This window comes from Caretta caretta, chromosome 23 (assembly GCF_965140235.1).
Source record: "Caretta caretta isolate rCarCar2 chromosome 23, rCarCar1.hap1, whole genome shotgun sequence".
Lineage (NCBI taxonomy): Eukaryota > Metazoa > Chordata > Testudines > Cheloniidae > Caretta > Caretta caretta.
Window position 1 is genome coordinate 1,371,076 of NC_134228.1, and position 26,571 is coordinate 1,397,646.

Here is a 26,571-nt window from a genome sequence, read left to right on the forward strand (position 1 = left end):
AATCCCGTCCGTCTTGATCCCCCGATGGGGAACCCGATCGTGAAGACCCCCGTCTGGTCGGGGACAGGAGTCTTGGCGATGCCTGGCTCCCGCTTCAGCTGCTCCCAGATCCTGCTATAGCCCCAGTTGGGGTCAGGAATCTGTTCCTTAGAGCGATCATCCTCCTCCAGCTGCACGATTAACTCTGCTTTGGTGAACTTTCCAACGCTCAACCCTCTCTTTTTGCACAGGGTGACAATGTCCTTCTTAAGGAGACGGTGACAGGCCATCACTCCGCTCCTCCCAAGTTGTTGTGGACTCACAGGCTCCCCACGGTTTCCAGGGAGAACCCCTAGTGTGCCAGCCCTTCTCCAGGTCACCACCTCTTTGCCAGGGTCGAGCTGCAGACTCCTCCGCCCCTTGGACTGCTCGCTGCAATCCCCAGGGGAACCCTGTTACTGCACAGTCCTTCTAGCTGGTCACACACTCCCAGGGGTTAACCGCCCCCCGAAACCGCTCCTCTCTGAGCCTTCAGCAGGCCTGGTCCTCGGCAATCCCCCTTCGTGTTACTGCTCCCCAGTCACTTACTGCAGGAAGCGCCATCCACGGGGTGCAGTACATCCCACCGCTGCCACCAGTTGTCACGGAGTCCCTGGGCGATGCTCTGGAACTGCTCCCCATGAAGCCAGTCAGGACTCTGGGGTAGTCGCCTTTCTGTGAGCAGCCTGTCTTCAGGACACACAGCTTCCACCTTCCTGGGTCTGACCTCAGAGCATTCAGCATCCTCTGCCCCTCCGTGCGCTTTCCCCCAGCGAGTCCGCTCAGGCGGGGCTCCTGGGGAAGCCAGAGGGTCCTGCCCCCCAACTTCGCAGTCAGACGTGACTCTCAGCCAGCCAGTAAAACAGAAGGTTTATTAGACGACAGGAACATGGTCTAAAACAGAGCTTGCAGGTGCAGAGAACGGGACCCCTCAGCTGGGTCCATTCTGGGGGGTAGTGAGCCAGACAACCACGTCTGCACTTCACTCCATGTCCCAGCCAGCCCCAAACTGAAAACCCCCTCCAGCCCCTCCTCCTCTGGGCTTTGTCCCTTTCCCGGGCCAGGTGGTCACCTGATTCCTTTGTTCTCCAACCCTTCAGCTCTCACCTTGCAGGGGGGGAAGGGCCCAGGCCATTAGTTGCCAGGAAACAGGGTGTCGGCCATTCTCTGTGTCCAGACTCCTGCATACACCTGCCCTCTAGGGCTCTGCAATGATCATACACCCTTACCCCACCCCCTAGATACTTAAGAACTGCCTAGGGGAAACTGAGGCACCCCCACACTATTCAGAGGAAACATTAAGAACAGTCCCACTTCGTCACACCAGGCCCTCACTCACCCCACAAGCCTGGGCGTGCTTAGCCCCTCGCCAGGTCCCAAGGGAGCCCAGCAGCCGGGGCATGGGGTGGGGCTGGCTCCGGGTGGGGGGGGTCAGGAGCTGCTCTCAAAGCAACACACGTTCCCGTGAGCCTCTCATGGCCCTATGCTGACAGCGCTGCCCAGACCCCGGCTGAGACTGGGGCCCCGTGGGGCTGGGCGCTGTGCAGCACAAGGAGATGCGGTCTAGGCCCCTCCGAGTTCCCAGCCTATATACAAAGGGAAGATCCTTTCCCCATATTACGGAGCGGGAGCGGAGGCCGAGAGAGAGGCAGAGGGAGGCCGTGGCAAAGGAGGGGACATTTTGCAGTGTCCGGTTCCTAGCCCCTGTGCTCCTTGCTTGAACGCCTCTTCCCCACCCCCTCTCACTGTATGTGGGGCTGCCCTGTGGCCCTTTCATTCCTTTTCTCTGGGCCTCTCAACCCAATGGGGCCTGATCCCCTTCACACACACACCCCCATGCGCACGCACACGATGTCACTGCCTCGGGGAATGCAGCTGTCTCTGGGGTGAGCCCTGGGGCAGGGACCCTTTGTGCTGCACTGAGATGCAGCCCCCTCTGGGGTGGGGCACAGGGGCTGTTTATACCGGGATCTCTCACCCAGTGCTGCGATGCAGCCACTTCTGGGGTGAAACACTGCAACTGTTCAACAGCAACAGCGAATGGCTACAAGGACGGATCCTGCATCCAGCTGAAGCTGCAGGGGAAATTCAGGGAGGCTGAAGGGAATTAGTGCCCAGGATGGAATTTCGCTTGGACATCAGGTTTTTAACGCCCCCCGCCTCCCCTCCAGCCCCCTGCCGCCTTTTGGAAAACAGGCCGTGGGCTTTGCGGGGGGCAGAAGCAGAGGGAGTTCCGCAGCCGCCCCCCTCCCTGGCCCTTGGTTCTCTCCTGACGCCCCACACAGCACGGCCACCCGCAGCCCCGCTTTTCCCGAGGTCACCCAGCCAAGCGGGGCCGGGGCCTGCTGAGACGCACAAACCCGGCTGAGCTGGGCCCCAGCCCGGATCCCCTGGGCGCAGGTGGGTTCATTCTGCCTTTTAGCCTGAAATAAATTCCTGGTGGAGGGGGTGTGAGAGCCGCCCGCCCCCTCCCACAAGCAGAGAGCTGCACAAGGCAGCGAACGAGACGGCTCACTACGTGCACTTGAGCAGCAGCTAGAAACCCCGGCCGAGATCGGGGCCCCGTCGGGCCCAGACCCTGAGCATGAGACAGTCCCTGGCCCTAAGATCTCAGTCAAAAGAGACAAAGCGAGGATCATTGTCCCCATTTGACAGCTGAGGAAACGGGGGCCCAGGGCCCAGCAGAGACGTGCCCAAGGCCACTATGACAATATGGGACTGTTCTTAATGTTTTCTCTGAATACTGGGTGCGTGCCTCAGTTTCCCCTATGCCTTTCTTAAGTCTCTAGGTGGTGGGATCAGGGGGGTGATTGTCGCAGAGCCCTGGGGGCCAGTGTGATGGTGTGTGCACAGAGACTGGCCGACACCCTGTCTCCTGGCCACTGATGGCCTGGCCCCCCACCCCTGCAAAGGTGCCGACTGAAGGGGCTAGAGAACAAAGAGATCAAGTGACTCCTGGCCCAGGAAAGAGACAAAGGCCAGAGGAGGGACTGGAGAGTTTCAGTTTGGAGCTGGCTGGGGAAATGGGGGGAGGTCCAGATGGGGCTCTGGCCTCCCTGGCCCCAAGACGGACCTGACTGAGGGGTCCTGTTCTCTACACCTGCAAACTCCGTGTTAGACCATGTTCCTGTCGTCTAATAAACCTTCTGTTTTACTGGCTGGCTGAGAGTCACGTCTGACTGCGAAGTTGGGGGGCAGGGCCCTGTGCCCCCCCCCGACCCCACCCAGGCAGACTTGCTGTGGGAAGCACAGGGTGGGGCAGGGGATGCTGAATGATACTCGGAGGTCAGACCCAGGAAGGTGGAAGCCGGGTGAGCTGTGTGGCCTGCAGACAGGCTGCTCCCCGAGAGGAGACTCCCCCAGAGTCCTGCCTGGCTTCGTAGAGAGCAGTTCCAGAGCATCGCCCAGGGACCCCGTGACAACTGGTGGCAGTGGTGGGATCTACTGCACCCCGTGGACCGAACATCCTGCAGTAAGCGACTGGGGAGCAGTGAAACAAAGGGGGGTAACGAGGACCAGGCGTGCTGAAGGCTCAGAGAGGGGTGGTTTCAGGGAGCGGAGGAGCTATGCTTAACCCCTGGGAATGTGTGACCAGAGAGAAGGACTTTTGCAGTAACAGGGTCTCCCGGGGGATCGCAGCGAGTCGTCCCATGGGCGGAGGCGTCTGCAGCTCGACCCTGGCAAAGAGGGGGTGACCTCGAGAAGGGCTGGCACACTAGGGTTTCTCCCTGGAAACTGTGGGGAGCTGAGAGCACCCAGGCCTGCGAGTCCACAACAACTTGGGAGGAGCGGAGTGATGGCCTGTCACCGTCTCCTTAAGAAAGCCATTGTAACCCTGTTGTAACGAGGCTGGTTCTGGCGGGACCCCCCTGAGAGGCGCCAATTCCAGACAAACGGCTTCAAGCAGGGCAGTCACAGCCCCAGGCTGGGGTTTCTGTGCCCACCAAGGCAAACCAAACCAGCCAGACAGAGAGGACTTCGGTCTCACCCCACTGGCTAACCACAAGTCACACAAGCAATTCCCTTAGACACCCCAGTTTCCCAGTATCCCCACCAGCGCCACTCGGTATGGGGACGAATGGTTATGAAAACCAACACCCCCGTAAAAGAACAAAGGCTCTCTCGATCCCAAAGGACCAAGCCCCAGGCCCAGGTCAATGTACAAATCAGATCTTACCCACAAATCACATAAACCAGTCGGAGAACACTTCAATCTCTCTGGTCACGCAATCACAGACATGAAGGTCGCTATCTTAAAACAAAAAAACTTCAAATCCGGACTCCAGCGAGAAACTGCTGAATTGGAATTCATTTGCAAATTGGATACTATTAATTTAGGCTTAAATAGAGACTGGGAGTGGCTAAGTCATTATGCAAGGTAGCCTGTTTCCTCTTGTTTTTTCCTACCCCCCCCCCCCCCCCAGATGTTCTGGTTTAACTTGGATTTAAACTTGGAGAGTGGTCAGTTTAGGTGAGCTATTACCAGCAGGAGAGTGAGTTTGTGTGTGTATGGGGGTGGGGGGGATGTGAGAAAACCTGGATTTATGCAGGAAATAGCCCGACTTGATTATGTAAAGAGTTGTCACTTTGGATGGGCTAGCACCAGCAGGAGAGTGAATTTGTGTGGGGGGGTGGAGGGTGAGAAAACCTGGATTTGTGCTGGAAATGGCCCAACCTGATGATCACTTTAGATAAGCTATTACCAGCAGGACAGTGGGGTGGGAGGAGGTATTGTTTCATATTCTCTGTGTGTATATAAAGTCTGCTGCAGTTTCCACGGTATGCATCCGATGAAGTGAGCTGTAGCTCACGAAAGCTCATGCTCAAATAAATTGGTTAGTCTCTAAGGTGCCACAAGTCCTCCTTTTCTTTTTACAAATCACACTGTTGCCAATCTTTTAGAATCTAAAATCTAAAGGTTTATTCATAAAAGGAAAAGGATAGAGGTGAGAGCTGGAATGGGTGAAATGGAATCAATGACACACAGTCATGGCAAAGTCCTTGGTTCAGGCTTGTAGCAGTGACAGAATAAACGGCAGGTTCAAATCAAGTCTCTGGAGAACATCCCCAGCTGGGAGGGGTCCTTCAGTGTAGCCAAGTCCCTCCAGAGGTCGGAAGCAGGACTGAAGACAGGATGGAGAGGAGGCATCAGCCCTTTCTAGTCTCCTCCAAGAGTAAGAACCCCTCTTTGTTCAGACTGTGGAAAGTTACAGCAAAATGGAGTTTGGAGTCATATGGGCAGGTCCCTGCACCCTTTGCTGAGTCCCCAGGCGTGTCTGCCTTCCCTCAGTGGGTCATTGTATCGCTGATGGTCCTTAATGGGCCATCGAGCAGGCTAGGCAGAGCTGACGCCAACGTGTCTGGGGTGTCCCCCAGAAGCAGAGCATAAATTGGAAATACAGACAGTACAGAGCTAATAGTCATCTCTTTAACTACAAAAATGATACCCACATATAGACAGCACAGTCCTAACCTGCCAAACATCACCTTGTCTGAGACACCTCATTTGACCCCCTTTATACAAGACTTGGTGCCACGACAGGACCTTGGTTGCCACAATGATCTATACGGTCCCAGATTATGTCAATAACGCCACCCCTGTGCAAAACTTGTCAGCAAGTTAAGGAAGTATGGGCTGGATGAATGCACTACAAGGTGGGTAGAAAGCTGGCTAGATTGTCGGGCTCAACGGGTAGTGATCAACGGCTCCATGTCTAGTTGGCAGCCGGTATCAAGTGGAGTGCCCCAAGGGTCGGTCCTGGGGCCGGTTTTGTTCAATATCTTCATAAATGATCTGGAGGATGGTGTGGATTGCACTCTCAGCAAATTTGCGGATGATACTAAACTGGGAGGAGTGGTAGATACGCTGGAGGGGAGGGATAGGATACAGAAGGACCTAGACAAATTGGAGGATTGGGCCAAAAGAAATCTGATGAGGTTCAATAAGGATAAGTGCAGGGTCCTGCACTTAGGACGGAAGAACCCAATGCACAGCTACAGACTAGGGACCGAATGGCTAGGCAGCAGTTCTGCGGAAAAGGACCTAGGGGTGACAGTGGACGAGAAGCTGGATATGAGTCAGCAGTGTGCCCTTGTTGCCAAGAAGGCCAATGGCATTTTGGGATGTATAAGTAGGGGCATAGCGAGCAGATCGAGGGACGTGATCGTTCCCCTCTATTCGACATTGGTGAGGCCTCATCTGGAGTACTGTGTCCAGTTTTGGGCCCCACACTTCAAGAAGGATGTGGATAAATTGGAGAGAGTCCAGCGAAGGGCAACAAAAATGATTAGGGGTCTGGAACACATGAGTTATGAGGAGAGGCTGAGGGAGCTGGGATTGTTTAGCCTGCAGAAGAGAAGAATGAGGGGGGATTTGATAGCTGCTTTCAACTACCTGAAAGGGGGTTCCAAAGAGGATGGCTCTAGACTGTTCTCAATGGTAGCAGATGACAGAACGAGGAGTAATGGTCTCAAGCTGCAGTGGGGGAGGTTTAGGTTGGATATTAGGAAAAACTTTTTCACTAGGAGGGTGGTGAATCACTGGAATGCGTTACCTAGGGAGGTGGTAGAATCTCCTTCCTTAGAGGTTTTTAAGGTCAGGCTTGACAAAGCCCTGGCTGGGATGATTTAACTGGGAATTGGTCCTGCTTTGAGCAGGGGATTGGACTAGATGACCTTCTGGGGTCCCTTCCAACCCTGATATTCTATGATTCTATGATTCTATGAAAAAGAGAGGGTTACGCATGGGAAAGCCTTCGAGCCGGAGTTGAACCAGCAACCCTGCAGAGGAGGAGGGGCCCAGGCCATCAGTTGCCAGGAGACAGGGTATCGGCCATTCTCTGTGCAGACCCCATCACACCCGCCTAGGGCTCTGCAACACTCACACCCCCTGATCCCACCACCTGGATACTTAAGGAATGCCTAGAGGAAACTGAGGCACCCACCCAGTATTCAGAGAAAACATTAAGAACATTCCCACTTCGTCACAGACCCCCAGGCAGTTTGTGGCAGAGGTGGGAACAAAGTCCAACTCCCCTGAGTCTCGGCACAGGGCCCCTGCTGCCCTCCTTGCTCTGGCTGCAGATGCACAGCACCTGCTGCCCTGGGGCTGTTCCCACAAATACTGTTCTCAAGAATTTCTGCCCCTCACTCCCGACCTACAGCCCCCTGCTAGCCCAGCCCTGCCCCCCCAGCCCTGCCGGTGCCCCTCACTCCCAACCCACAGCCCCTCATGTTGTCAATGGGTCTGCCCTTGCTTGGGCTGGAACTGCTGGGTGCTTTGATGATGTCCCCAAAGGGGGGAAATGCTCCCTGCTCCCCGCACTGGTCGTGCGCTGGGCCAGGCCAGGCCAGGGGCTTTTCCCGACCCTGCTGCATGCCAGGACCTCATGGTCCCCCGGGGCTGGATGAACAGACTCAGCCCCTGGGAATGGACCCCCCTCCCTGCAGCCATGGGGGGGGGGGGTGAGCTCTATCCCTCCCCGCCCCTAGCCTGAGCCAATGGCCAGGCACTAACCTGGGCTGAGATGCACCAATAGTGCGTGGGGGCCCCCAGCTGACCCCTAACGAAGCATTAATTAGCAGGGCCAGGGCCAGGGCCAGGGCCTGCAGCTGGTGCCTTTACCCTCCCGCACCCCCAGCTCTTCCTCTCGGGCAGGATGATGCGGGCTGCGCTGGGCCAACCCCCCAAGTACCATGAGCTGAGAGCCTGGCCCCCGCAGCAGAGAACGGTACCGGGACGCGGCCCCCGCAGGACCAGCCCAAGCCTGGGAGGCTGCTAAAGGCCACTGAGCTCCAGCTGCCCCCCTGCTCTCAGGGGGGTGCCCTTGGTACCCCAGGACCTGCCCGGGGAGATTCCCCCTCCAGTAACCATGGGGGGTGCCCCCGGGGAGCCAAGTTTGTTCCCCTCCCCTATGGGGCCCGGTGGGGGGCTGTACATGGGAGGGGGGGTCTCCCTGCCCTCACCCCCGGTGAGTCAGTCTGGGCTCTTGGCCCAGCTCCGCAGAAAGCGAGTTCCACCCCTCCTTGCCCATTTTGGGTTCGCTGGGCCCGGACACCTGGGTCCTGAGCATGGGGGGGGTGCATCCTGTGCCCATAACAAGCTCCCCTCCAGCGTCCCCCCAAAGGCTGAGGCTGGAACCCAGAAGTCCTGAACCGGCCTTCCCCTGGGGCTGTGCTGTGGGGGGCTCCCTGCTGGGGCCCAGGTTGGGGCTTCCCAGCCTCAGGGGCAAGACAAGAGGCAGCTCAGCCTGGGGGCAGCGACCTCCAGGCCACACTCTGGCTCCCAGGCCCCCTAGGGGATGTTGTGGGGTCCAGGGAACCCCCCCCCCCATGATGGGGTCACCCCCCGACCCCCTGATGCCCGGGTCTCTCAGCAGCTGCAGGCAGAAGAGAAACGGGAGCCGCTGAAAAGCAAGACCAAGGGCATTGGCGGGGACAAGGGGGCCACAAAGGTGAGTTTGGAGCCCCTGGGTGGGGGGGGCGGCATTCACTGTCTGTGCGGCCCCCACCGCCCCCGGGCTGCAGCCTCAAGAGCAGCCGGATGGGCTCTGAGGTGACCGAGCTCGGCTCCCAGCTCTGCTACTGCCACCCCGGATCTGCCCCCCAGCTATGTGCCTCAGTTTCCCCACCTGTCCCGTGGGGAGAAGGAGCCTTCCTCTGCCTGTGCAGACCAGGAGCTCCTTGGGGCAGGGCCCTGAGCTCAGTCAGGGTCTGGGCCGTGCCCGGCCCCATGGGGGGCCCTGATCTAAGTCAGAGGGGTGGGGGTGTCTGTTGGGTGCTACCGTAACACACCTAATAGGCAGGCATTGTCCAAGCTCAGACTGTGCAGGGAGGGTCACGGTGGTTTGGAGGGGTCCCCGCTGGGGCAGGAAGAAGTGTCCAAGAAGGCCCCCAGTTGGGCCAGCCCAGCGTTAGGGGGCAGCAGGGGTGGGGGGGTGCAGTGCAGTTGCCCTGAACTTTGTGGGGGTGCTGAAAATGCAGATCAGCTTCTCACCCCCCCAAACCTGCTGTTTGCAAACTACCAGCCCCCCAAGTGCTCGGGAAGAGTTGCTCACCCCACACAGCAGGGGGTGCTGGGGCATGTGCCCCTAGCCGGCTGCTGTGATTCTGGGGGGCGGATGGGGAGGCGTGGCCCATGCTTGGGGCGGTGAATCCCGGCAGTGTCTCGGGGCCTCTGTCCTGCCCCGGTGACAAGGGGTGTCGGCCAGGACGCCGGGGTCCTTCTCCCAAACGCCCCCAGTGCTCACAGCTGGGGCTGAGGGTCCTGGCTCTGTGTGGGGCTGCCAGGCTCTGGAGGCGGGGGGCTCGGGGTCACAGACCCGTCATCCTAGGGTGGCTGGCTCCCCCAGGGCAGCGGGGCGCTGACGGGGCGCAGGGGCGTTCTCAGCTCTCTGCCCAGGGCCCTGTGGCATTCCCGCTGCCCCCACCCCTCTCTCCCGCAGAAGAAGCCGCAGGGAAGCCGGGTCCGAGAGGCGGCACCAGAGAAAGCAGCAGCTGTTTGCCCCAGGGTCCCCGCGAACCCCGTCCTGCAGGGAGGTAGGGGCCTGGCCGGAGGGGCGGGCCGTGGGGCGGGAGGCTGCAGGCCCAGGGTGCCACCAGCCAGTGCCAGCACGGGGGAGCTGCACACCGGGCAGCCCGCGATGCACCTGCCTCTGGGGTGGAGGGGCTGGTGGGGAGCCCCGCAGCGGTGGGACCGAAGGGCCATGAGCGAAGAGTTCGCCAGCCTGGGGCACTGGGCACTGGGGGGAGTGTGGCTGGCGACCCCGTCTCTCCCCGCAGGGGACCCCGAGGGGGGGGCCGGGTGCTGCTCTCTGTGCCCGGGGCGCTGGGGGGAGCGTGGCTGGTAACCCCGTCTCTCCCCGAAGGGGACCCCGAGGGGGGGGCCGGGCGCTGCTCTCTGTGCCCGGGGCGCTGGGGGGGGCATGGCTGGTGACCCCGTCTCTCCCCGAAGGGGACCCCGAGGGGGGTGGCCGGGCACTGTTTTCTGTGCCCGGGGCGCTGGGGGGGCGTGGCTGGTGACCCCGTCTCTCCCCGCAGGGGGCCCTGACGGGGGGCTGCCCGGGGGGGGCCAGCCCCTGCTCTGCGTGCCCGGGGCGCTGGCCGAGGAGCTGATGCAGGCGCTGGTGAGCCTGGGCATGGCCCTGGAGCGGGAATACGCCTTGGACATCTTCACCAGCATGATGGTGAGTGCCGGGGGGGGAAGGGGGCAGCATGGCCGGGGGGGTTAAAGGTCACGTGACAATGGCTTCCCGGCTGCCCCATGGCTGATGTCCCTGGGTGGGGGGAGCAGCTTTTTGGGGGGTTGGACCAGCCCCGCCCCCAATTACACCCATGATGAAAAATGGGGCTCCCCCCCCCCCCAACCCTGGCAGGAGCAACCCAAAGGCCCTGGCTGATTCCTGGGTCCCATCCCCAGCTCTGGGAGGGGAGTGGGGGCTAGCGGTTAGAGCAGGGGGGGCTGGGATCCAGGACTCCTGGGTTCTCTCCCCAGCTCTGGGAGGGGAGTGGGGGCTAGTGGTTAGAGCAGGAGGGGCTGGGAGCCAGGACTCCTGGGTCCCATCCCTGGCTCTGGGAGGGGAGTGGGGACTAGTGGTTAGAGCAGGGGGGGCTTGGGGCCAGGACTCCTGGGTTCTCTCCCAGCTCTGGCCCAGCCCCGTGGCGTGTCCCTTCCGGCCCCTGGGCTCGGCCACTGCCCCATCCCCACGTTTCTCTCCCGTCCCCAGAGGAAACAATCCAGCTACATCTTCCGGAGCTGGGAGGTGCCACGCACCGTGACGGCCGAGATGCGGGCGCTCATCGTCGACTGGCTCGTGCAGGTGCACGTAGGTATCGGTGAACCCCCCCGCTGCCCCCTGGGACCCGACGGCCCCACACCAGGCAGACCAACAACCCCCCCAGCCCTGGCAGGGTCCCTGGGCACGGAGCCTCCGGGATCAGGGGAGGGCGAAGAGAGGGTGGGGTTGGGCTGGGTTTGCCCCTGAAGGGGAGGGGCGGCCTAGGACTCCTGGGTTCTACCCCTGTGGCAGATGATTGGGCAGGTCTCTCCCCACCTCGTGGTGCCTCAGTTTCCCCCTGCATAAAATGGGCAATAATTCCCCCGCCCCCAGGGGATAAAGAGATCACACTCAGTGCCCCCCCCACCGGCACCATTGCCCTGTCCCTGTGCCCCCATTTTCGGTTGCTCTGGTGACCTGGTCCCCCCAGGAGTACCTGGGCCTGGCGGACGACACGCTCTACCTGGCCGTCTACCTGATGAACGCCTACATGAAGGTGGCGCGAGTGAGGGTCCCGGCCCTGCAGCTGCTGGGTGTCACCTGTCTCTTCGTGGCCTGCAAAGTGGAGGAGTGCACCTTCCCCGAGGTAAGGCAGGGCGCCCGGACGCCTGGGTTCCTCCCTGGCTCTGGTGGGCTAGAGCAGGAGGGGCTGGGAGCCAGGACTCCTGGGTTCTCTCCCTGGCTGTGGGAGGGGGGTGGAGTGTCACGGACTCTCAGGTCGTGCCCACTCTTGGCCCGTGCGGTCCCTGGGGGGAACCCCCTTCAGTGAGACAGCCCTTCTCGGGGGTCCACTCTCTCCCGGGGGTCCAGCCCTTGCACCTCCTGGAGCTGCACCTCTACGAGCCTTAGCACCCCTGTTTCTCACCGTGGGCCCCCTCAGGGAGTCCACTCACTCTGGCCCCCCGGGGCCTCCACTCCCAGAGGGAATGATGCCTCCCTGTTCTCTAGCCTGGAGCGATTCTCAGCTGGGGTAAAACAGGAGGGTTTATTGAGAGTCCGAACCCAGCACAGGAACCTCGCCTGGCCTCCCTCAGCCCAGCACATCCCAGTCTCTCCTGCGTCCAGGGGGGCTCGGGGCTGCTCCCCCTCTCCAGCCCCGAGCCCCCCTGCTTCCCAGCTGGGCCTCTCAGATTCCCCGGCTCTGTCCATTGTCTCTTCTCTAGGTAAACAGGGTCACCTGGGCCCCTCTCCCCTCTTTTGTCCTCTGGCCCCTCTGGCTGGGACCAGCTGGTCAGGTCACCGGGGTCCTCTCCCCACAGCCCATTGTCCCCCCACTGGCCAGACCTGGCTGGGACTCCCGAGCTGGGCCTCTGGGTCCCCAGGTCCCCAGTCGCCGGGGTCTCTATTCTCCAGGCCATTGGCCGGGGTCCCAAGGTCCTTCGCCGGTCCTGTGTCCCCCACAAACTCCCTCTCCCCTCCCCTCGTTAAACCCGTAACACCCAGGGAAACCGAGTCCCACCCCCTCTGTATGCAACCCACTGGAAAACACGGAAAAAACAAGAAAATCCCCCACTTCGTCACACGGGGTTTAGTGGTTAAAGCAGGGGGCTGGGAGCCAGGACTCCTGGGCTCTGTTGTTTCTAGGAGGGGCTGGGGGAGGCTGGCTGCTGTTTCGGCCGCAGGAGCTGCTGGGGGGCTGGGAGGTGAGATGTGGGGGCACCCGGCCCAGCCCTGCTTCCCTTGCAGCCGGCCGAGCTCTGCTTCATGACCGAGGACTCGTTCAGCCGCCGGGAGCTGCTGCGCATGGAGCGCAAGGTCCTGTCCCGCCTCAACTTCCAGCTGCATTTCACCAGCCCCCTGCACCTGCTGCGGCTGCTGGCGGCCCTGGGCCACTGTGGCCCGAAGGTGAGCGCTGGGGCCGGGGTCTTGCTGCGGACGCAGGCTGGGGAGCTGGGCAGGGCGGGGAGCCAGGACTCCTGGGTTCCATTCCCAGCTCTGGGCGGGGAGTGGGGTCTAGTGGTTAGAGCGGGGGCGGCTGGGAGCCAGGACTCCTGGGTTCTATCCCTGGCTCTGGGCAGGGAGTGGGGGCTAGGGGTAGGCGGGGGGCGCTGGGTTTCCCAAGGGCGGGGGGCGCTGTGGACCGGTCTGACCCGTGTGCCCCCCCAGGTCCATCACCTGGCCATGTACTTCATGGAGCTATGTCTGATGGAGGCAGACTGTGTGGCGTTTGAGCCGGCCCAGCTGGCTGCGGCTGCCCTGGGCCTGGCACAGCGGGTGCTGCAGGAGGCGGGCGCCGGGGGCTTGGGCACCAGGCCGGAGGGCTCCACGCAGCTCTGCCTCTACAGGTGGGTGACGTGGGTGCAGGCGTGGGGGGGAGGGGGGGATCCCTGAAATGCGGCCGGCAGGAGCTCCAGCTGTCTGGGGCCCAGGTGGGCCACGGAGCCACAGGCCCTGTGCTGGACAGGAGGGTGGGGGGTTCCCCGCAGCGGGGGGTGGGGGGGTTCCCGCGCTGGTTGACGCCCTCCCCCGGCTCTCGTTGCAGCGAAGAGGCGCTCGGTGCTGTACATTGCTCCATGGCCAGGGCCGCGCTCCGGGCCGGCGGCTCCACCCTCCAGGCCGTGTTCCTGAAATACTCGCGCCCCCAGAAGCTGGGGGCCAGCACCAGCCCGGCCATCGCCACCTCCGACTACCTCGCCCGCTGCCGGAGCCAGGCACCCTGAGCCCGGCGGGGATGGGCCTGGGCATCTCCGGGGATTCCCAGCTGCTCTGGGGGGGGTGTCTGTGACTGGTGATTGGCCCCTGCTAGGGAAGGGGGCCGGGCGGGCCGTGGAGCTGTTGCACAGCTGGGGGTGCAGAAAGGGGGGCGCAGGGGGACGGGTGGGTTTTCTCTAAGCCTGCCCCCCGTCTCCCTCTGTGCCCCTCGGCTCTGGGTGGAGGGGGCTGGGCCATGGGCCTGTGGCAGCCCTGAGGGGGCTGGGATCGGGGGCGGGGGCAGCATCCCCCAGGCTGGCTCCCAGCCCCCCCCCCAACCCCCCGCACAGGCCTCAAAAAAAAAAAAGGAAAAAAAGAACAGGAAAAAAGCAGCTGGTGGGATAAGAAACAGGCCAGGCGCGTTTGTCGAATAAAGTGAGTTTTAATCCCCCTGGAGCCAGCTGCTCGCCGGGTGTGACTGGGGGGGGGCCGCCCCAGAGGGGCCCCCCCAGCTCCAGCTGCGCAGCCCTTGGCCCAGGCTGCCAGCAGGGGCAGGTTTCTGGTGGTTTCCCTGGGCGGGGGGAGGGACTCTGCCCCCCAGAGAACGGGTGGGTCGTAGCTGGCGGTGCTGGCTCAGACCAGGCCCTGCTTGTCTGCACGACGGGGTCCAGCACGAGGGTCCGGCGTGAGGTCCCGGCACGCCAGGGGATGCGGGTCGGGAGTGAGGGGGGCCGGCAGAGCTGCGTGGGGGCAGGGGGCTGCGGGGCGGGAGTGAGGGGCGCCGGCAGAGCTGGGGGGGGCAGGGGGCTGCGGGGCAGGAGTGAGGGGCACCGGCAGAGCTGGGGGGGGAGCAGGGGGCTGCAGGTAGGAAGTGAGGGGCAGCGGCAGGGCTGGAGGGGAGCAGGGGGCTGCGGGGCGGGAGTGAGGGGCACCAGCAGAGCTGGGGGGGGAGCAGGGGGCTGCGGGTCGGGAGTGAGGGGCAGCGGCAGGGCTGGGGGGGAGCAGGGGGCTGTGGGTCGGGAGTGAGGGGCGCCGGCAGGGCTGGGGGGCTGTGGGGCGGGAGTGAGGGGTGCCGGCAGAGCTGGGGGGGGAGCAGGGGGCTGCAGGTAGGAAGTGAGGGGCAGCGGCAGGGCTGGGGGGGGGCAGGGGGCTGCGGGTCGGGAGTGAGGGGCGCCGGCAGAGCGGGGGGGGGCAGGGGGCTGTGGGGCGGGAGTGAGGGGCACCGGCAGGGCTGGGGGGGGGGAGCAGGGGGCTGCGGGTCGGGAGTGAGGGGCGCCAGCAGAGCTGGGGGGGGAGCAGGGGGCTGCGGGTCGGGAGTGAGGGGCGCCGGCAGAGCTGGGGGGAGCAGGGGGCTGCAGATCGGGAGTGAGGGGCGCCGGCAGAGCTGGGGGGGGCAGGGGGCTGAGGGGCGGGAGTGAGGGACGCCGGCAGAGCTGGGGGGGGAGCAGGGGGCTGCAGGTAGGAAGTGAGGGGCAGCGGCAGGGCTGGGGGGGGAGCAGGGGGCTGTGGGTCGGGAGTGAGGGGCGCCGGCAGGGCTGGGGGGGGAGCAGGGGGCTGCGGGTCGGGAGTGAGGGGCAGCGGCAGGGCTGGGGGGGAGCAGGGGGCTGTGGGTCGGGAGTGAGGGGCGCCGGCAGGGCTGGGGGGCTGTGGGGCGGGAGTGAGGGGTGCCGGCAGAGCTGGGGGGGGAGCAGGGGGCTGCAGGTAGGAAGTGAGGGGCAGCGGCAGGGCTGGGGGGGGCAGGGGGCTGCGGGTCGGGAGTGAGGGGCGCCGGCAGAGCGGGGGGGGGCAGGGGGCTGTGGGGCGGGAGTGAGGGGCGCCGGCAGGGCTGGGGGGGAGCCCAGGGCTGGGCTAGTGGTGAGTTTGGGGGGGGGGGTGGATGCTTACAGGGCCCCACTGTGCACGGTGCCAGGCGCACACACATGCGTCTTCTCTCAGCTCTTCTCCCCCCCCCGCCCCCTCCCAGCCCTGGAGGCGCTTTGGGGGAGCCTCGAGAGGCTGCAGGTTGTGACTCAGGCGTGCTGGAACAATTGCCCGGCAGGGGAGGGTTTGCAAAGGGGAGGGCCCCGGATTAATTCCCCGATCACGCCCCCCCCCCCGGCCGAAAGGGACTCCTGGCTTTTTAACATGGAGACATCTAAGGTCAGCGCTGCTGCGGTGCGATGGGATATTCCCACAATGCATCTGGGGAAGCTTTCCCGGTGCTGTTGCTGCAGAGCCAGCCGGCGCCTCGTCCTCGCTGCTCCCCCCGCCGGAGTCACAGCCTGGCCAGGGCCCCCCCATCCGCTGTCTGCACAGCGCACCCCCCCGGCTCGTCCCGAGGAGACCGGCTTTCCCCTCCGCCCGGCATGGCTCGCTGCCTCTGAGCAGGGCCATGGAGGAGCCGGGCCAGGGCTGCCCCGAGGCTGGTGGGGGGCACCGGGCCCGCGCTGAGGAGGGTGCGGCGGAGAGCCAGATCCGGAAGGCCGTGGAGTTCAAGGCGGAAGGGAACCGCTGCTACAAGGAGAAGAAATTCCGGGAGGCCATCGGGAAATACCACCGCGCCCTGCTGCAGCTCAAGGGGGTGCAGGGCCGGGCAGGGGCAGCCAGCCCGGAGCAGAGCCCGCCGGACCCGGGGCGGTGCCCGCTGACGGAGGAGCAGCTGCGGCTGGTGGAGAGCACCGAGGTGGAGTGTTACGACAGCTTGACGGGTAGGTGCTGACCCAGGGGCTGTGGGGGACGGACAGACTAGTTACAGCTCATTCCCCCACCTGTCACTTGGCAGAGCCACCATCCGTGGGGGGGGAGACCCCCCGTGCCAGGTAGACATGGGGCCGGATTCTGATCCCAGCCCTTCCCCAGGTCAATCTGGAGTCACTCCTGCCTTCGATGGGTCAGGGCTGGTTCCGATCCCAGCCCCCCTGCCGAGGTCAATCCGGAGTCACTCTGCCTGTGATGGGTCAGGGCTGGTTCCGATCCCAGCCCCCCTGCCGAGGTCAATCCGGAGTCACTCCTGCCTGCGATGGGGCTGGAGTGTCACTCCAGCGGCGCAGCGTTACCAGGGGCTGCTCAGTGGGGCTGGTACCTCTTGCTTTCGCGCCCCACTGCGAATTGACTGACAGGGCCCAGGCAAGGGCCTGCTGTCCGGCTGGGGTCAGTCAGGAGGTGGGCCCCAGAGCTGGGTTGAGGGTTGGGCCCGTATGACATGGGGCCTTGCCCCATGGGCAGCTGTTTACACTGGTGCGCCATGCCCCCTGGCACTTCGCACAAGTGTTTACTGGTGCAAAGCATGAGCGAAACACCCGTGGGAGCAGCCAAGCCGGGGGTCCTGGGCTTCTAGCATCTCCGCGTTGGCGTGTGAGGTGCCCTGCCAGAGCCCCATTGCCGCAACTTGTGCAGCCCGCCGCGGGACCGGCCAAGGGCAGCCCAGGGCCCAGCAGGGGGATGGGGACCCAGGTGGCCGGGCGATGGGGAGGTTCGGGGTCCTGCAGTTCGCAGCTCCCAACGCCCTGGCCACGTGCGTCCGCCTGTCACCGAGTCGGGCCGCGGGGGGAAGCCCCAGGGAACCGCCTCGTCCAGCCCCCATGCAGGCTCCAGAGAGCGGGGCCCTGGGCCGCAGCTGGGACCCACGTGTGCCAGGCCACAGGGGACCCCACGGGAGCCTCTCGTGAGCAATTCCCCAGGGGACCCCACGTGGCTGCAGGGTGGGGCAGGGGCTGCCTGGGAAACACTTTTGTTTTCAATTGACTCACATCCTGTGGCCAGCCCCTCACCTGGGATACTAGGGGCTGCGGGTCGGGAGTGAGGGGCACCGGCAGGGCTGGGGGGCAGGGGGGAGCCCAGGGCCAGGGTAGCAGGGGCTGCGGGTCGGGAGTGAGGGGCACCGGCGGGGCAGGGGGGAGCCCAGGGCCGGGGTAGCAGGGGCTGCGGGTCGGGAGTGAGGGGCACCGGCAGGGCTGGGGGGGAGCCCAGGGTTGGGGTAGCAGGGGCTGCGGGTCGGGAGTGAGGGGCACCGGCGGGGCAGGGGGGAGCCCAGGGCCGGGGTAGCAGGGGCTGCGGGTCGGGAGTGAGGGGCACCGGCAGGGCTGGGGGCAGGGGGGAGCCCAGGGCCGGGGTAGCAGGGGCTGCGGGTCGGGAGTGAGGGGCACCGGCAGGGCTGGGGGCAGGGGGGAGCCCAGGGCCGGGGTAGCAGGGGCTGTGGGTCGGGAGTGAGGGGCACCGGCAGGGCTGGGGGGGAGCCCAGGGTTGGGGTAGCAGGGGCTGCGGGTCGGGAGTGAGGGGCACCGGCGGGGCAGGGGGGAGCCCAGGGCCGGGGTAGCAGGGGCTGCGGGTCGGGAGTGAGGGGCACCGGCAGGGCTGGGGGCAGGGGGGAGCCCAGGGCCGGGGTAGCAGGGGCTGTGGGTCGGGAGTGAGGGGCACCGGCAGGGCTGGGGGGCGGGGAGGAGCCCTGAGCTGGGGACCAGGAAGGTAGCGAACGGAGCTCGGCTCCCCTGGGTCCCAGCCACGCAGGGGTCAGGGCGCGGCGGGCGAGGGGTGGGCGTCCCGTCGCCAGCCCCACTGACGGCCCCTCTGCCCTGCCCAGCCTGCCTGCTGCAGTCAGAGCTGGTGAACTACGAGCGGGTGCGGGAATATTGCCTGAAAGTGCTGGAGAAACAAGGCAGCAACTTCAAAGCCACGTACCGGGCGGGCATCGCCTCCTACCACCTCGGGGACTACGCCCGCGCCCTGCTCTACCTGAAGGAGGCCAAGAGCCGGGAGCCCGCAGGTGAGGGGCCGGAGCAAGCGCCATGCATGGCCTTGGTCCTGCTACGGGGCGCTGGGCTGCTGGGAGCGGGGTGGGAGGCTCAGCGGGGGGGTCTCCCCTGGCAGGCAGGGACAGCCCCATGGGGTGCTGGGGGGGCGGGGGCTCAGCGGGGGGGTCTCCCCTGGCAGGCAGGGACAGCCCCGTGGGGTGCTGGGGGGGCGGGGACTCAGCGGGGGGGTCTCCCCTGGCAGGCAGGGACAGCCCCATGGGGTGCTGGGGGGGCGGGGGCTCAGCAGGGGGGGTCTCCCCTGACGGAGCTGGCCCCGTGGGGCACTGGGGGGCGGGGGCTCAGCAGGGGGTGCTCGGGGGGCAGGGTGGGGGGCGGGGGCTGGGCGTGAATTTCCCCCTGAGCCCTTTCCCCTTTTCCCCAGACACCAATGTCCTGCGTTACATCCAGCTGACGGAGCTGAAGATCCTGCGTCGTGGGCAGCGGGACGGCTACAAGGAGCTGATTGCATAGGGCCCCCGCGGCCCCCCGGGCAGAGCGCTTGGTGCCCGGCAGTCTCCTCCTTTCCTTTCCCCCTCCGAGGGGGGGGCTCTGCGGGGGGTGAGTCCTAATGCACGATGACCCCCATCCCCCGCCTGGGGCAGATCCCCCCTGGCCCCCCCAGTGATGCCAGGGGGAGCCCCCACAGCTCTGGTGAGGGGATAAATTGACCCCATGGCATCAAGCAAATTGTCCCCCCATGGCTTCCTGGGGGGGGACATCTGTGGTGGGGGGACGGCACCCCCCCCCCAGAACACACAAGCAGCCTGCCTGGTGGTGGTTGCAGCCCCTGGTCTGTGAGACTGCCCCCCCACCCCAGCCCCATAGTGGAATTTGATGGGGTGGGACCCACCTTCCCCCCAGGGTTGTTATGGCATCAGGAGGGGTGATGGGAAGGGGGGACGTCTGCAGAACCAGATTCCCCCCCCACAGGGCCCAACTCCCCTGCCCCACCTGGCATGGAGCCCCTCCTTTCACCACCCCATGCCCCACCAGTGCTGGGGGGCAGAGCCCACCGCAGCGACTGTCCCACCCCGCCAGGGCCAGTTGCTGCCCCCCCCACGCAGCTGATGGCGATTTCTCCCCCCCCCCCCAAATTCACAGCACGCCACGGGGCCGCTGGGCTCGTTTCCCTCCCTGCCCCCCTGTGGGGCCCAGCCCCCCACGAACAAGGCTGCACCCTGCCCCCAACATGGGCCACGCAGGATCCCAGGGGGGGGGCTACAGAAGGGTGACGGGAGGAAGAGGCCAACCCCCCCCCCCCCCCCCAGCTGCCCCCTGCCCCACCTCTGACCGAGGAGCCGTAGAGCAGCTGGACCTGTGCTGGGAGTGACGTGGGTCCTGCGGGGGGTGACGTGGGGGGCAGAGACCTGGGGGCTGCATTTGGGGTGGCCGTGGACTATGGCATCGCTGTGATTTCTTGTCGAGGGTTTATTCTCCCTCCCCCACCGTAGACGCTATAAAATCCGTGTTGATTTTCTCCTGTCCTCCCTTTATTTCTGCTCTGGGGGGGACCGGGATCGGGGGCGCTGTACCGGGGGCTGCCCGGCTGGTGTTGCCAGCGTGGCCCAAGGACGTTGCCCCTGACCCTGCCCAGGGCCGGCAGCATTGGGCCTTTTCCTTAATCCGCCGTGGGCCTTGGCCCCAGGCAGCCGCAGCAGTCGGAGAACGGCCTGGAGTTTGCCTGAGTCTGCAGGCAACCTGCCGGCCCGGCGGTGGGGCACTGCCCATTCCCACCAAGCCTGGGGCTGCTCCCAGGGGGGCAGGGCATCAGGGTGGGAGCGTGGATCACGCCTCAGGCCCCCATCCCTGGGGCCGGGAGCATGCGCCTGGCTCTGCGGGGGACGGTCCTGGCGTCTTGGTGGCGTTCCGGCCCAGCCCGGGGGGATTGGGGGGAGACTGGACAGGCCGGCCTAGGGGCGTGTGGGGCTGGCAGGGCAGAGTGGGCCCTGGCCAGAGCGAGGCCCAGCACCCAGCCTCCTGGGTGGAGGGACGGGACGGCCACAGCTAGAAGCCCTACACCCCAGGCCGTGCCCAGAGCCGGGTGGTGAACCCAGGAGTCCTGGCTCCCAGCTGCCCCCCCCCCCCCCTCTGACCACTAGAAGGAGGGATCAGGCCCCAGGCATGGAGGGGGAGACGCTGCGTTTCCCAGCATGGCCCAACGGGGGGGTGGGGGTGGGGGGTGGGAGCTATTCCGCCTCCAGCCCGTCAGCAGCGATGCTCTTGTCACCCTCTATGGTAACCATGGCAACACAGCTGAGATGGACCCTAAGGCTCCCCCCAGGTGCAAGGCAGAGGAGGGGGGGATGTGAGCCAGGACTCCTGGGTTCTCTCCCAGCTCTGGGAGGGGCGTGGGGGGTCTAGTGGTTAGAGCAGGGGGGCTGGGAGCCAGGACGCCTGGGTTCTCTCCCAGCTCTGGGAGGGGCGTGGGGGTCTAGTGGTTGGAGCAGGGGAGGCTGGGAGCCAGGACGCCTGGGTTCTCTCCCAGCTCTGGGAGGGGCGTGGGGGTCTAGTGGTTGGAGCAGGGGAGGCTGGGAGCCAGGACGCCTGGGTTCTCTCCCAGCTCTGGGAGGGGGCTGGGAGCCAGGCCTCACTGGCGGGTGGGATTGCCGGGCCCTGCCTGCCCCCTCGTGGCCATGGGCAGTACTGCAGCAGGCCCAGAGGCTGGGAGTTGTTGGGGTCCGGGGGCAGAACTTGGGGTGATCCCTTGGGAATCAGGATGCAGCAGCAAGCGCCCCAGGGGTGCACTGTTGGCCTGGCCGATCCCACGGGGCCCTGTGGCACTGGGGGCAGGACAGGGCTGGCCTGGGCCCAGCACTGGTGGTGTCAGGGTTTAGTCAGGCCCCGCCCTGTGCAGGATCAGGGCCGTGGCTCAGCCCCTGGATGCGAGGGCTGGCACAGGCTGTGCAGGGGCAGCACCAGGCACCGAACCCAGGTGTCCTGCATCCCACCCGGCTGTGACGAAGTGGGACTGTTCTTAATGTTTCCTCTGAATAGTGTGGGGGTACCTCAGTTTCCCCTAGGCAGTTCTTAAGTATCTAGGGGGTGGAGTAAGGGTGTATGATCATTGCAGAGCCCTAGAGGGCAGGTGTGTGCAGGAATCTGGACACAGAGAATGGCCGACACCCTGTTTCCTGGTAACTGATGGCCTGGGCCCTTCCCCCCTGCAAGGTGAGAGCTGAAGGGTTGGAGAACAAAGGAATCAGGTGACCACCTGGCCCGGGAAAGGAACAAAGCCCAGAGGAGGAGGGGCTGGAGGGGTTTTCAGTTTGGGGCTGGCTGGGACATGGAGTGAAGTGCAGACGTGGTTGTCTGGCTCACTGCCCCCCAAAATGGACCCAGCTGAGGGGTCCCGTTCTCTGCACCTGCAAGCTCTGTTTTAGACCATGTTCCTGTCGTCTAATAAACCTTCTGTTTTACTGGCTGGCTGAGAGTCACGTCTGACTGTGGAGTTGGGGTGCAGGACCCTCTGGCTTCCCCAGGAGCCCCGCCTGAGCGGACTCGCTGGGGGGAAGCGCACGGAGGGGCAGAGGATGCTGAATGCTCCGAGGTCAGACCCAGGAAGGGGGAAGCCGGGTGAGCTGTGTATCCTGAAGACAGGCTGCTCACAGAAAGGCGACTGCCCCAGAGTCCTGACTGGCTTCATGGGGAGCAGTTCCAGAGCATCGCCCAGGGACTCTGTGACAACTGGTGGCAGCGGTGGGATGTACTGCACCCCGTGGATGGTGCTTCCTGCAGTAAGTGACTGGGGAGCAGTAACACGAAGGGGGATTGCCGAGGACTAGGCCTGCTGAAGGCTCAGAGAGGAGCGGTTTCGGGGGGCGGTTAACCCCTGGGAGTGTGTGACCAGCGAGAAGGACTGTGCAGTAGCAGGGTTCCCCTGGGGATTGCAGCGAGCAGTCCAAGGGGCGGAGGAGCCTGCAGCTCGACCCTGGCAAAGAGGTGGTGACCTCGAGAAGGGCTGGCACACTAGGGGTTCTCCCTGGAAACCGTGGGGAGCTGAGAACACACGGGCCTGTGAGTCCACAACAACTTGGGAGGAGCGGAGTGATGGCCTGTCACCGTCTCCTTAAGAAGGACATTGTCACCCTGTGCAAAAAGAGAGGGTTGAGCGTTGGAAATTTCACCAAAGCAGAGTTAATCGTGCAGCTGGAGGAGGATGACCGCTCTAAGGAACAGATTCCTGACCCCAACTGGGGCTATAGCAGGATCTGGGAGCAGCTGGAGCGGGAGCCAGGCATCGCCAAGACTCCTGTCCCCGACCAGACGAGGGTCTTCACGATCGGGTTCCCCATCGGGGGATCGAGACGGACGGGATTGGAGCTGAGTCCGAGAGAGCAAGAGGACTGTGGGAGACAGCGAGAGCCCGAGAAAGAGCTGCAGAAGCAGCAGCAGCATGAACTGGCGGTGGTGGGGCGGAGAGGCCTAGGGGACCTCCCAGGGGTGAGTGGGGATAGACCCCGGGGGGCCAGTTCCGCAGGGAACCTCGAGACTAAATTGCTGCCCCTGGTTAAGGAGGGGGGGGGTATGGATGCCCACCTCACTGCCTTTGAGCAGGCTGGCGATTTGAACCAAGGGGACCCTGCGGAAAAGCCCCGGTGTCTAGCTCCCTTGCTGGGTCCCAAGGCCATAGACTCCGTCAGCCAGATGGTTGGGGATGTGGACAGGCTCCCACCCCGACCCCAACCTATATGTCTGTGTGGAGTTTCCTGAGGCCAGGCCCCTCGGACCTCCAGTGGGAGCAGAAGGTGATGGTCAATGGGGAGACATTCTTGGGGTGGCCAAAGGGCATGGGCTGCATAAACCTTCCCACATGCGGCCTGCGAGTGCTATCGACCACCCCTGACCTAAGGGAGGGCGTGAAACTGGAAGGGCCTGGTGTAACTCCTACCAAGGAATGGGAGAGATGCTGGGGCATCCATGGGAACGTTGGTGGCTTCGAACTTCCCCAGGTCACCGGCTAAAGTGACCCCGCTCAGTTCGATCTCGAAGGAGGGAGAGATGTGACGAAGTGGGACTGTTCTTAATGTTTCCTCTGAATAGTGTGGGGGTACCTCAGTTTCCCCTAGGCAGTTCTTAAGTATCTAGGGGGTGGAGTAAGGGTGTATGATCATTGCAGAGCCCTAGAGGGCAGGTATGTGCAGGAATCTGGACACAGAGAATGGCCGACACCCTGTTTCCTGGTAACTGATGGCCTGGGCCCTTCCCCCCTGCAAGGTGAGAGCTGAAGGGTTGGAGAACAAAGGAATCAGGTGACCTCCTGGCCCGGGAAAGGAACAAAGCCCAGAGGAGGAGGGGCTGGAGGGGGTTTTCAGTTTGGGGCTGGCTGGGACATGGAGTGAAGTGCAGACGTGGTTGTCTGGCTCACTGCCCCCCAAAATGGACCCAGCTGAGGGGTCCCGTTCTCTGCACCTGCAAGCTCTGTTTTAGACCATGTTCCTGTCGTCTAATAAACCTTCTGTTTTACTGGCTGGCTGAGAGTCCCGTCTGACTGTGGAGTTGGGGTGCAGGACCCTCTGGCTTCCCCAGGAGCCCCGCCTGAGCGGACTCGCTGGGGGAAGCACACGGAGAGGCAGAGGATGCTGAATGCTCCGAGGTCAGACCCAGGAAGGTGGAAGCCGGGTGAGCTGTGTGTCCTGAAGACAGGCTGCTCACAGAAAGGCGACTGCCCCAGAGTCCTGACTGGCTTCATGGGGAGCAGTTCCAGAGCATCGCCCAGGGACTCCGTGACACCGGCCCCTCTGGGGGACCGGCGTCAGACCCAGGGCAGCCTCACTCCGTCCCCTGCCCTGCCGAGCCGGCTGCGCCCTGGGCAGCGAGCAGAAACCTGGGCGCAAACCAGCCTCTGAACACCGGGTGCAAAGCTGAGGGGGCCATAACCTCTCTCCGCGCCCCGGCCCGCGTCACCAGACTCCTGGGTTCCGTTCCCTGTTCAGGGAGGGGCTGGAGGCCAGCAGGTAAAGAAGGGGAGAATGGGACTGACGAACTCCGGAGGGGCCCAGTGAGAGGAGTCCCCATCTGAACAGTTCCCATGCTCTACCCCAGAGACGGCTGCATCTCAACACCAGGTGAGGGGGTCCCTGGATAAACAGCTCTCAAGTCCCACCCCAGAGGTGGCTGCATCTTGGTGCCAGGTGAGGGGGTCCCTGTAAGCACTGGAGGGCTCAGCTGCATGCACGACACCTTGGGCTGGAAATGAGGCCTGAAGGCTGCGAGTTAATGAATAAGTTCACGGGGGACAAGTGTGACGATGTGACTCAGCAGGGAGGGGGGGAGTGTTGACCTGTGAATGTGCCCTGGGGATGGGAGACCTGAGAGCCTGTCACCTGAGCCAGGAGGGGGAGGGGGAGGTGACACCTCTGCCCAGGAATGTGAACAGAGGCTGCAGCAGGGAACCTGCGGGGTGAGTTGAGTTGGCAGTTTGGAGGCTGGGGGGAGGAACACAGGGAACCCCAGGGCTGGGGTCTAAGCTCCCTGCTCCCCCAGAAGGACGTGATTGAGGGGTCCTGGTTGTACCCACAAGCTCTGTTGTGGACTGTGTTCCTGTTGTCCAATAAACCTTCTGTTTTACTGGCTGGCTGAGAGTCTCAGTGGATCCCAGGAAGAGGGGTGCAGGGCCTGGACTCCCCCACACTCCGTGACAACTGGTGGCAGCGGTGGGATCTACTGCACCCCGTGAACGGCGCTTCCTGCAGTAAGTGACTGGGGAACAGTAAAACGAAGGGGAATTGACGGGGACCAGGCGTGCTGAAGATTCAGAGACGGTTTCGGGGGGCGGTTAACCCCTGGGAATGTGTGACCAGAGAGAAAGACTTTTGTAGTAACAGGGTCCCCCGGGGGATTGCAGCGAGCAGTCCCAGGGGCGGAGGAGTCTGCAGCTCGACCCTGGCAAAGAGGTGGTGACCTCAAGAAGGACTGGCACACTAAGGGCTTTTCCTGGAAACCGTGGGAAGCTGCCCGGCCTGCGAGTGGCCAGCAGGGAAATGTACGCTAAACGCCTTAAGAGTGACCTGGTGGAGCTGTGCAGGCAGAGGGGGCTGCGCATCGGGAGGTCCACCAAGGAACAACTGATTGCCCAGTTGGAGGAGAGGGATCGCTTGGATGACCCGATCCCTATCCCTGAGGGGAGCCGCCCGGCAGACGCAGCGTGGGCCCTGGGGCCTGACCGGGCTGGGAGGGGTCAGACTGCTGCCGAGGACATCCCGAGAGCCTTCCTACCTATGTCTGGGGGAGGGGTTGGGGGAAGCCCAGCGAATACCGAGGGCACCCTGACCCCAGCACCCAGCAGGGGATCCTCCCGGCGGAGCTCCCCATCCCTGGAGCGGAGGCGGCTGGAATGGGAGAGGGAGATGAAAATGAGGGAGCTGGAGGATCATGAGAAACAACGTCAACATGAGCAGGAGGAGAAGGAGAAACAACGTCAACATGAGCGTCAGGAGAAGGAGAGGGAGCGTCAGGAGAAGGAGAGGGAGCGTCAGGAGAAGGAGAGGGAACGTCAGGAGAAGGAGAAACAAAGACAGCATGAACTGGAGCTGGCCAGGCTGAAGAGCAGTGGGGCCCCGGCTGTGGTGAATGAGGGGGTACCCAAGACTGCAAGGAACTTTGACAAGTGCTTCCTGGCCCAGCGGAAGGAGGGGGAGGACATAGATAGCTTCCTGACGGCCTTTGAGAATGCCTGTGAGCTGCACAGGGTTGACCCTGCAGACAGGCTCCAGTTTCTCACCCCCTTACTGGACCCCAAAGCCGTGGAGGTGTACAGCCGGATGACAGGGCCGGAGGCAGGGGACTATGAACTGTTCAAACAGGCCCTGCTCCGTGAGTTTGGGCTGACCCCCGAGATGTACCGGAGAAGGTTCCGGAGTCAGCGTAAAACGCCTGAGGTCACCTACCTACAACTGGCCAACCGGATGCAGGGGTATGCCCGCAAGTGGACAGCGGGGGCCCGAGCTAAAGAGGACCTGCTTGACCTAATTGTACTGGAGCAGCTGTATGAACAGTGCCCATCCGACCTGAGGCTGTGGTTGGTGGACAAAAAGCTCGAGAACCCCCAGCACGCAGGGCAGCTGGCCGACGAGTTTGTGAACAGTCGGTCAGGGGGTAGCCGGGAGGAGTCCCAAAAGAACAGGCCCCCCCCGATGCAGAGAGAGAGTCACCAGGGGGCCTCCCAGCGGGGAAATAGGGAGAACCCCCTCCCAAGGGGAACGCCTGGCGTCGGGCCCCTCCGACCCGCTCGAGGGGACCAACGTGACCTGAGCTGCTATCACTGTGGCCAGAGAGGCCACGTACGGTCCCAGTGCCCTGGGCTCAGGGACAAACTGAGCAGACCCAACCTACCCAGGGTTAACTGGGTAGGGACCCAGCTGGACGAGGGGCAGACGACT

The 26,571-nt window shown here is 64.0% G+C and overlaps 2 protein-coding genes across 2 annotated transcripts; both read left to right on the forward strand.

Annotated features, from left to right (window-relative positions):
• Positions 1 to 9,941: 9,941 nt before the first annotated feature.
• CCNP (cyclin P) lies at positions 9,942 to 13,479 on the forward strand. The gene is made up of 7 exons (XM_075122654.1): positions 9,942 to 9,948; positions 10,057 to 10,202; positions 10,743 to 10,841; positions 11,224 to 11,379; positions 12,480 to 12,638; positions 12,900 to 13,078; positions 13,276 to 13,479. The coding sequence occupies exons 1-7, from the start codon at positions 9,942 to 9,944 to the stop codon at positions 13,451 to 13,453; spliced, it is 924 nt and encodes a 307-aa protein (XP_074978755.1). The 3' UTR covers positions 13,454 to 13,479.
• Positions 13,480 to 15,597: 2,118 nt separating this feature from the next.
• On the forward strand, positions 15,598 to 19,670 carry TTC9B (tetratricopeptide repeat domain 9B). The gene is made up of 3 exons (XM_048832922.2): positions 15,598 to 16,111; positions 17,983 to 18,165; positions 18,576 to 19,670. The coding sequence occupies exons 1-3, from the start codon at positions 15,796 to 15,798 to the stop codon at positions 18,662 to 18,664; spliced, it is 588 nt and encodes a 195-aa protein (XP_048688879.1). The 5' UTR covers positions 15,598 to 15,795; the 3' UTR covers positions 18,665 to 19,670.
• The last annotated feature ends 6,901 nt before the right edge of the window (positions 19,671 to 26,571 follow it).

Coding starts and splice junctions, on each gene's coding strand:
- CCNP (XM_075122654.1), top strand. Junction 10,842..11,223: donor ACTGGCTCGTGCAGGTGCAC/GTAGGTATCGGT, acceptor TGGTCCCCCCAG/GAGTACCTGGGCCTGGCGGA. Junction 12,639..12,899: donor TGGGCCACTGTGGCCCGAAG/GTGAGCGCTGGG, acceptor GTGCCCCCCCAG/GTCCATCACCTGGCCATGTA.
- TTC9B (XM_048832922.2), top strand. CDS start 15,796: ATGGAGGAGCCGGGCCAGGGCTGCCCCGAGGCTGGTGGGGGGCACCGG. Junction 16,112..17,982: donor GTGTTACGACAGCTTGACGG/GTAGGTGCTGAC, acceptor TGCCCTGCCCAG/CCTGCCTGCTGCAGTCAGAG. Junction 18,166..18,575: donor CAAGAGCCGGGAGCCCGCAG/GTGAGGGGCCGG, acceptor CCTTTTCCCCAG/ACACCAATGTCCTGCGTTAC.